This window comes from Fukomys damarensis, unplaced genomic scaffold, assembly GCF_012274545.1.
Source record: "Fukomys damarensis isolate Sample0158 unplaced genomic scaffold, DMR_v1.0_HiC HiC_scaffold_9, whole genome shotgun sequence".
Lineage (NCBI taxonomy): Eukaryota > Metazoa > Chordata > Mammalia > Rodentia > Bathyergidae > Fukomys > Fukomys damarensis.
In genome coordinates this window covers 50,996,129-51,006,542 of record NW_022900921.1, presented here as the reverse complement: position 1 = coordinate 51,006,542, position 10,414 = coordinate 50,996,129, and the positions used below count along the sequence as shown (strand labels likewise).

The window sequence follows — 10,414 nt, the reverse complement described above, 5'->3', positions numbered from 1 at the left end:
GGGGGTGAAGGGAGGGCAGAGGTAAGGGGAAAAAATGAGAATCAAGACTTGCCATGTAAAGGTACATGATCCCAACAATGAATGTAACTGTACTGTATCCCTAAAATGTACCAATAAACTCAATAAAATTAAAAATAATAATAAAAAAAGAAAAAAAAGGAATAAAGACAAGAAATTAAGAAGTTAAATTTTCATTATTTGCAGATGATATGATACTCTATAGAGAAGACTCCAAGAACTCCACCAAAAGTCTTCAAGACTTAAAAACAAATCCAATAGTGTAGCTACTCTACTGATGCAAGGTCAACACACAAAAATTAATAGCTTTCCTACACTCAAACAACAAAATCACTGAAAAAGGAACTGTAGAAACAACTCCCTTCACAACAGCAGCCAAAAAGTGAAATACCTTGGAATCAACCTAATGAAAGAAATCAAAGACCTCTAATCTGAAAACTATAACACTCTAAAAATAAGAGATCAAAGATCAAAGAGGATATCAGAAAATCAAGAGACATCCCTTACTCCTGTATAGGAAGAACCACTATAGTGAAAATGGCCAGGGCTGGGGATTTAGCTTAATAGTGCCAAATGCTGACCTAGCAAGTGCAAGGTCCCGAGTTTGATCCCCAGTACAAAAACAAAAGCCATACTTTGAAACTGCTATATAGATTCAATTCAATTCCAATTAAAATTCCAGTAGTGTACTTCACAAACTTTGAGAAAACAATCCAAAAACTCATTCAGAACAAGAAGAAACCTAGAATAGCAAAAGCAATTCTAGGTAACAAAGAAAAGGTAGGGAGTACCACAATCCCCAACCTGAAACTATACACAAAACTACTGTGATATAAAAAAAAAAAAAAACAGCATGATACTAGAAAAGAAACTGATCTGAGGACCAGTGGAACAGAGGAGAAGATGCAGACACACTTAGCCTCTTCATCTTTGACAAAGGAGTCAAATACGCTCACTGAAAAGATAGGCTCTTTAATAAATGGTGCTCTGAAAATTGGGTTTCAACTTACTAAAGATTAAAGCTAGACCAGTATGTTTCACCATGCACTGAATTAAAATTGAAATGGATCAAAGGTCTCAATATTAAAACAAAACACCAAACTGGTGGAAGAGAGATTAGGTAGAAATCTTGAAGACATTGGTATAAGAAAAGATTTAATGAACAAAACCTCAGTAGCACGTGAACTAGCACAAACAATCAACAAGTGGGATCTCTTCTTATTAAAAAGCTTCTGCTTCGCAAGAGAAATCACCAACAGAGTGAAGATACAACCACAACGTGGGAAAAAATTTTTACCAGCTGTTCCTCAAAGGTCTACTATCTAGAATATATAAAGAACTAAAAAATCAGACCCCCCCAATTTAAAGACCCAATCCAAAAATTGATATCTGAATTGACCAAACATTTCTCAGACAAAGATGTAGGAATTGCACATAAACATATGAAAACAAATGTTTACCATCATTGGTCATTCAAGAGATGCAAATTAAGGCAATGCTGTTTCCACCTCACCCCAGAAAGAATGGCTGGTATCATGAAATCAACCAATAACAAATACTGACAGGGCTTCGAGGAAAAAAGAACCTTGCTGCACTGTTGGTGGGAGTGTAGACCAGTGCAACCTGTGTGGAAATCACTAAGGAGATGCCTCAGAGAACTAGGATTAGAGGTCCCATTTACCCACCAATTTCCCTACTGGGTTATCTTCCCAAAAGAATTAAAAGAGTCATACCATAGTGATATATGTGCACCCATGTTCATAGCAGCACAGTTTGTAATAGCTAAAACCTGGAAACAGCCCAATTGCCCATCAACTGGAGACTGGATAAAGAAAATATGTGGGTTTTTTTGTTTGTTTTGTTTAATAAATGGAGTACTACTCAGCCATAAGGAATGAGAAATTAGAGAGATATATAGTTAAATGGATGCACATTGAGGTGATACTCTAAAGTGAAATAAATGGGACAGAAAAGTGTAAATACAGAATAGTTTCTCTGATATGAGAAACTAAAAGTGTAAATAAGGATCAAAATGTATAATAGACAATGTGAAATAGGAATAAAAGATCCACAGGAAAAGGGGAAGTGAGAGGAGTAAGGGAAATGAAAGAAGGTAATGGAATTAATATGAGAAAATGGAAACAAAGTCTTTGTAAATAGGGAGGGATGGAAGGATTGAAGGAGGGCCAAGGAATGGGAAAAAAAATAAGAACCAAGATATATTATGTAAAGCTGCAAATTCCCAATAATGAATGTCAGCATATTTTATACCTAAAATGTACCAATAAAATTAATAAAAAAGAAAAGATGCAGTACATTTTAATAGATAATGGGTAACTCAGTGTCTATCCCTGAAATGCAAACTTTAGGTTATATTTTGCCACCTTGTGCTTATTTTATTATGGAGGATTTAACAAGGTAAAAGATGATTTTCCTTTGTAACTCAGGTTGGTCTTAATATAAATTAGAGATATGGGCGGACATGCTGCAAAATGAAACTTTAAATTTCAACACATACTCCAGCTTGATTTATTTTGTAAGGGGGGGAGATGGACAGAAGTTATGTATGTCAAGGTTTTTGCAGTCCTATATCAAGACCCAAATCCACAAGAATAGTGCACAATCTGTTATGCTCCTGCACCAAAAGAAGTAGTCAGAACAAAATCAGAACTTGTAGATGAACTCTTAAGTATCCAGATGCCCACTGACAAACAGCAGAGTCAATAGTGACTTCAAAGGCCTCTCAAAAAGACTTAAAACCTAGTTTAGCGACTTCCTCTACTCTAATTCTCCTAGAGTTTCTTTCCCAACTCCATCTTCTTAGCAACTTATCCATCCCCCAAAATCTAAGAATCCATTCCTGAATCTGTTTTGTGATAAGAAGTGGTACCTCTTATCTTCTGACTGTCTCAAATCCTTCTAATATGTGTCTGCTTCAAGACATCTAGAGGAAGGACATGGTCTTATGAGAATACATATTCCTTTCTCTGTAAATGATCTGGCCCAATCTAAACAAAAATTGGGATGGCTTTTAGAGGACCCAAATAGATTGATATATGAGTATCAGACTATGGCTGTAACATAATTTCTCTTTTTTTCCATTCATTAATTTTATTGGTACATTTTAGGCATAAAACATGCTGACACTCATTATTAGGAATTTGTACCTTTACATAATGTATCTTGGTTCCTATTTTTTCCCTGTTCTCTTGCCCTCCATTTAACCCCACCCCTACCCCTCCCTATTTACAAAGACTGTTTCCATTTTTTTCCTTTTCTCATATTTATTCCTTTCCCTTCTTTTCTTTCCCCTGCCCCTCCCACTTTCCCATCCCCTGTGGACCTTTTATTCTTATTTCACACTATGTATTATACATTTTGATCCTTTTTTACACATGTAACATATGACTTATATTGGACTGATCTTCAAGTACTATTTTCTACCTGCTGCACCTCTGAGTAAAAAGTTCATATATATGGCCAGCAGCACATGCTCATGTTGAAGAAAATGCCCAGGATAATAGTAAGGATGTGGGCATAATTGATGTCACTCAGCAAGCTACTAATTGGTAATATCAGATTATAAATGAGAGTCATAAGAAACCCAATAATATGACTACGTGTTTTGTTGAGGAAATGAAAAGATGCATGAATAAGCTAGCCAGTTAGGAAAAGATTAAAGAAATCAGTCTGAAACTCTGTAAATATAATAATATTGATTTTTTTTTCCTCATTGAGTTCATCGGTACATTTTAGGTATACAGTACAGTTACATTCATTACTGGGATCTTGTACCTTTACATGACAAGTCTTGGTTCTTATTTTTTCCCCTTGTCCCTAACCTCCCTTCACTCCCTCCTCTCCGCCCCATTTGTAAACATTTTATTTCCATTTTTTCATTTTCTCACATATTTTTCTTTCCCTTATTACCTTTCCCTTACCCTTCCCACTTTCCCTACACCTTTAGCCCCTTTCTTCCTATTTCACATTGTCAATTGTCTCATTAGGATCTTATGTACTATTATAGTTTGTTCACACCACAGAAACTATTCGGTATTTACACATGTGTGACTTATTTATTTCACTTAGGATAATATCTTCAATATGTATCCATTTAATAATATTGATCTTAACTCAGAGGCTTGACAAATATTATGGGGAATATATTTTATTAGCCAATCTGCCCCAGGCATTTGTAGATAACTTCAGAAAAATTGTATGAGCACTGTGACCCCTATTAATAAACATCTAAACTTTGCCTTTGAGGTCATTGACAACAGGGACAAAATGGATACAGCTGCCCAGGCCCAGTGTACATGACTACAGACACGAGAACAGGCCCAGTTATTGCATTGTCATTAAAAAATAAAATCCTGCCTCCTCAGAGAAACCCAAAGACTTATCATTTAAGAGTAAAAATATGAAACCAGGTGACTGCTACCACTGTGGAGAGCCTGCACACCCAGAGAAAGAACTGCAAATGGGGTCTTTCTTCAGTTGGGATATGCCCCTATGCAAAGAGGAAAAACACTGGAAGTGTGACTACCCTCACCTCCAAAGGGAGGAAAGGCCATCTGCTTCCATTTTGGCTGCCTTGGAAGGCTAATGTTGCCTGAGGTCTCCCAAAGCCCCTCTCAAGAAAGGGAACATCATTCAACAAGAGCCTTAGATAATCTTTTTTTTTCAGCTTTAATTGAGTTTATTGGTACATTTTAGGGATACAGTACAGTTACATTCATTTTTGGGATCTTGTACATCTACATGACAAGTCTTGGTTCTCATTTTTCCCCTTGTCTCTGCCCTCCCTTCAGCCCCTCTTCTCCTCCCCATCTACAACCACTTTATTTCCATCTTTGAGCCTTAGATAATCTTGATGGGGCAGAAACAAACACATATTAAATTTATTTTAGACACTAGGGCTTTATCCTTTCCTACTGAAATTCTGTGGACTCCTTTCTAAAAAGATATATGCCTTGACTGGCATTCACAGTAACCTAAGGGCAAGTCCTTTATGATCCCTTTAACCTGCAGATTTGGGGAGCTGATTTTCACTCAGACCTACTTATTTTTCTCAGAATGCCCTGCTCCACTATTAGGAAGAGATTTTTGCCTCCTTAGATGCAACATCTTATTCACCTCCATTTTTAGGAGTATTAACATCAACCCCTAAGACAATATACTTAGAGATAATCCTAGGGAAATTTTCTCAAAAGTACATCCATGAGTCTGATATAGTAAAACCCCAAGAAGGATAGCTCACACTCAGCCTATTGTTATTTCTCTAAAAGACTCTGATATCTATCTTCATAGCTGAGAATATCCCATTAAATCAGAGGCCTACCAAGGACTTCAGCCTCTAGTTTCTAGAGTTCCAGTTTTTAGTTTCTAGCCTTGACAGTTCCCATGGTGCACTGACTGTCCCCATGCAACCTTCCCATCCTTCTGTCCTAAAACCAAATGGGAAATAGAGAAATCCAAGACTTATGGACTTAATCAAGCCACAGTGTTATTCTACTTTATGGTACCTAACTATATATTATCTTAATCCAAATTCTAAATGAAACTACATGTTTTACTATTTTATATCTTAAAGATGCTTTCTTTTATATCCTACATTGTCTAACTCACAATATCTATTTGCTTTTGAATGGTGCTGATACTATGGAAACTGTCCAATATTCTGGGCTGTACTAACTCAAGGCTACAGAAATACCCCCTTCCTTATTTTGAAATGCTTTGATAAAAGGATTAATAAATTTTAAATTGCAGCATTACTTCAGTATGTAGATAATTTTCTTCTGGGTAGCCCTATGAAACTGGACTCTGCTGAACATTCTGTTGTGGTTTTAAATTTTTCAAAGGTTTACAGAATACAAAAGGCTCAGAGGTCTCTACAAAAAGTTAAATACATATCTCATCAAAAAGTTAAGTACATATTTTTAATTCCAGGGGAATGAACTCTTACCTCTGAAAGGAGATCCTCTTAAAATGAGGTCACCACAAACTAAAAGACAACACAGGGCCTTCCTAGGTATCTTGGATTTTGCAAAATTTGGATCCCCAGTTTTGGCCTCATAGCTAAGGGCCTGAATATGAACTCCTAGATTGGACTAGAAGCCAGAAAGAGGGTTTTCTTTAAAGCTGACTGCTTCAGCTTTAGGAATCCCTGACTTAAATAATCCATTTACTCTCTATATAGCTGAAAAGCAGGACATATCATTGGGGGTGCTTATCCAAAGACTGGGAGGTATTCGTCAATCTGTGACTTGTTTTTCTAAATGATTAGACTCTGTCATTTGGATGGTCAGGATGCCTACATGCTGTAGCTGCCATAGGACTCATGGCTATTGAGGCTACTAAATTAATGTTAGGATACCCCCATCAGGTCTTAAGTGTTCTTAAAGTGAAAGAGCATCAATGGCTAACTGGAGAACAGCTGTCTAAATGTCAAGCCCTACTGTTAGAATCTCCAGAAATTACTGTCAAGATCTGCCAAACTTTAAATCCAGCTACCCTCCCAGGAGGAGACAATCTTCTCACTTCTGTGTTGAAACTATAGAACATGCTTACTATAGTAGGCTCTATTTCAAGAACAAGACTTTGGCTAATCCTGGTGTGGAATGGTTCTGTGATGGAAACAATTACATAAATAGTGGAATTCAGAGGGAAGGTTATGCAATTGTTAGTCTCCAACAGGCTATCGAGGCAAAGGTGTTTCTTTCAAACACCTTAGCATAAAAGCTGAAATCATTGCCATTACCTGAGTTTTACAGCTAGGAGGAAAAAAGCTAGTCAACATCTATACTGACTTCAAATATGCTTCCTTAATCCTTCATGCTCATACAGCCATATGAAGAAAATGGAAACTCTTAGCCAAAATAAAATAAAATAAAAAGATTCCTCAATTAAGCATGGACTCAAGAGTCTTTTCCTCCTACAAGCATTGTTACCTACCCAGGTAACAGTAACAGTAAAGTGCTATTCTCCCACAATCCAGGGAAATGCCTTGGAATTTAGAGTGCATGGAAGAAGCTTGTGACACTCCTGATCCCAAACATAAGAGGAAGCCCTTCCTATTCAGAGATTGAAAGGGAATGGGCAAGGCAGAGGGGATATGAACTAGCAAAACAGTGGATTGAGGAGAAAAGTCATAACTTTTTATTACCTCAGGCTGACCAATAAAATATTATTAAATAATATTTAATAATGATTCATACCATTTAGGAAGGAAAGTACCGACAACTTTGATCAACCATGCTTTGGGGAGGTATAAGTCTTGAGTCCACTGTTCCAGAAGTCAGAGTCTTGCCCCTCTTTGCCACTGCAACAATCCAGGAGGAAAAGCTAAGCTTCCACCTTTGCTTAACCCAGGTGAGGTAGTTTCCCAGGAAAGGACTGTCAACTAAAATTCACCCAGTTGCTCCCATTCCATGGATACAAATGCCTCTTATTTTTTATGCCACCTTCTCTGAATAATTAGAAGCACATCTCATCTAGATTTTTAAAACCCAAAAGTCATTACAGCCCTGTTAAAAGAAACTATTCCTGAGTTTGAAATTTCCAAATCACTTTAGAATGATAATGAAGCTCCCTTTGTTTCCAAAGTAGCACAGAAGGTCTTACAAACTTTAGGAATAACTTTTTATCTTCCACCTTTTAGGACACTCAGGCTTCAAGAATGGTTAAAATGGCTAATTTACATAGTAAAGCCACCTTGGCAAAATAATGTAAAGAAGCTTGAGTCTTGGCTTTGACTATTACCTATTGCTTTGCTAAGGATCAGATTTGCCCTGAAAGCTTCTCCTCAACTAAGCCCTTAAGAAACACTCTATGGAAGGCTTTTCTGAGCCATGATCTAGTCACAGACCCTAAACTATAGGAAATGATTAGATTCATAATTAATCTAGGTCAAGTACCAAATGCTTCACTAGCGTATGATAGTAAAGTCCTTCCAGCACCAGACTCTGTAATCCACATCTCTAACATTCAACCCAGAGATTAGGTGTTACTTAAAGTTTGGAAAATAGTGTAATCTTTAGACCAGCTCCTCCCTAATGCAAAGGTTCCTACCAAATTCTTCTAAGCAACCCCCAGTAGATGTTAAGCTACAAGGGCACACATCCTGCGTTCACATACCAAGAATTAAACCTGTTCCTTTTGAAACTTTACAAGACTTGAGAAAACAAGGAAATAGAGACCTATGCACAATATTCCTGCAATTCTTTAGAGGACTTGAAAATGTTATTCATGAAGTAAAACAATCAGATTCTGGATAAATTAGATAAATTTATTTTGCTTAAATATATATATCTCCTCTCATAACCATACTATATCTGCTCAAATCAAAACTTGTCAATTCATTTTCTCCTAACTCTTACAGCATTCGCCAATGAAGGAACTGTTTTCCATGAATGAGCCCAATATGCTGATGACATTAATAAAGATGCATTGTGGATTTGTAGAATGTTGCCCACTTCTAGTGCACCTGGGTTACCACAGTTTGGGTATCTCCTTGACATGTAAATGGCTGGGTGAGGCTCCAAACACTTATAGAGCAACAACGAAGTTATAGCCAAAAATTTGAATCTTGTTATCAGATCTACTGTCTTTCAAGTACCTGTAAGGGAAACCCTTCATCAAAAGAGCAAATAAAGAGCCAGGAGACAATTTTTCTCTTGGCAAAACTAATAATGAAATATGGCACTACACAAATCCTGCCTATCCCAGGTTTCTAACACACTTGTGAAAAAAGATGATAATCACAGATTTGTGGGTAGATATTTTCACATTTGAGATGAGCATATCTGGCTGATATCTACTATAAGACAACTCAGCCAGATATCCTGGGAACAGAAAACCATATTCATGATAAATAGAGTGATGCCATCCAAAATATGGGATGAATTTCTACACCAAGCTCTGATCACACTACTGCTTTAGGACATACTAACTTGTTCACTACCTATTACAAAACAAGAGCTGGGATAAAATGGCAACCCCCAATCAGTACTCCATCTGTCTTTTTTGGCACATGTCTATGAACAAAGTTGCCTTCAGGGTGGATAGGAAGATGTACTTTAGAATATCCAGGGGTACAAGGGTACTGGTTTAAAACCTTAGATCGGCCTGCTCCCGACCCAGCCGCCATCGCTCAAGCGCAGGGAAGGTAGCCGCTCGGGTGCCCCTGAACCTCCATAGCACCCCCCCACACTCTCAGACCTCCTGACTGTGCAAGTCTTTGGACCCACTCTGCAAAGACAGAGGTGGTCATCAAGGGTATTTTTCTGAGTTCCCAACTTTGAATATCTTTAAAGAAAGGGCGTGGGAAACCTGTAATAGAACGTTGCAGAGTTCACCATTCAGAAGGATGGGGAACTCAATCTGGGCCTTGCAGCCCGAGGTCAGTCAGCGTCAGGGGGTTCAGCCATCAGCTAACTGAGATCAGGGGTCTTGCATCCTTGCTCTGTCTGAGCCATTAAATGGTAAATACACTATATTGAAATTTTGTTCACTGCAGACATGTTCTGGACTGCTTCTTGATTTCAATTTAATTCAAATGATTTAAGGGTGATAGACTAGTGACTACCACAGGTGGTCAGTGTCCAAGTTGTGCTTGATCTTAATGTGTTGCTGATTGTATCAGTTGGGGTAAAGCATTGCCATTGATTTGATGAGCCGTTTTCTCTGATGTTATGAAGATGAGAACATCTGTGGGTCGTTAGAGACACAGAAGCTAGGGTGCAACTATATCAGGAAGATTTGGGTGATAATCCAGAGGTTAAACCAAGGACAGTTTGACAACAAAAATTAAAATGAGAAAACACTTAAGCAAGACACAAGGACAGACTTTCAGTTTACCAATGGCAAACAGTAGGGCAAATGAGGATGAAAAGGCCGATAGTGAACCACCAGGACACCCTGAACTCAAAGCACAGGAAGTAACAAAACAAATCAATCAGGCTCTGGAAAAATTCAAAACAGAAATAATTTCCCAGATAACCATAGAGATAGTGAGCAAAATGGAAGTCATGATTCAAGACAAAAAAATAGATGAGCTCAGAACCATGATGGAAGCCATGAAGGCCCAGCATAAGAAAGAAATGGAAACAATAAACGCCCAACATAGGAAAGAAATGGAATCCATAAAACAGATTCAAACAGATATCCAGGAGATTAAACACTCCATTGAAAGTGTATGCAACAGAATAAAAGAATGAGAAGATAGGCTCTCAGATAAAGAAGATAAGATTGCAGTCAGTGACCATGAAAACAGAGGTCTCTTAAAAACAGTAAGAGATCATGAGAAATTGATCCAACAACTCCTAGATGATGCAAAGAAGAATAACATAAGACTGATAGGAATCCATGAAGTAGCAGGAGAAAATACAAATGACTT

General features: G+C 37.6%; 1 protein-coding gene across 1 annotated transcript in view; it reads right to left on the bottom strand.

Moving 5' to 3' along the window:
• Positions 1-9,166, bottom strand: part of LOC104873043 (interleukin-36 alpha) — a 17,811-nt gene extending 8,645 nt beyond the window's left edge. Inside the window, exon 1 of the mRNA XM_010639506.1 lies at positions 9,070-9,166. Coding sequence (XP_010637808.1) covers positions 9,070-9,166 — 97 coding nt within the window. The remainder of the gene's footprint in view (positions 1-9,069) is intronic.
• Positions 9,167-10,414: the final 1,248 nt, after the last annotated feature.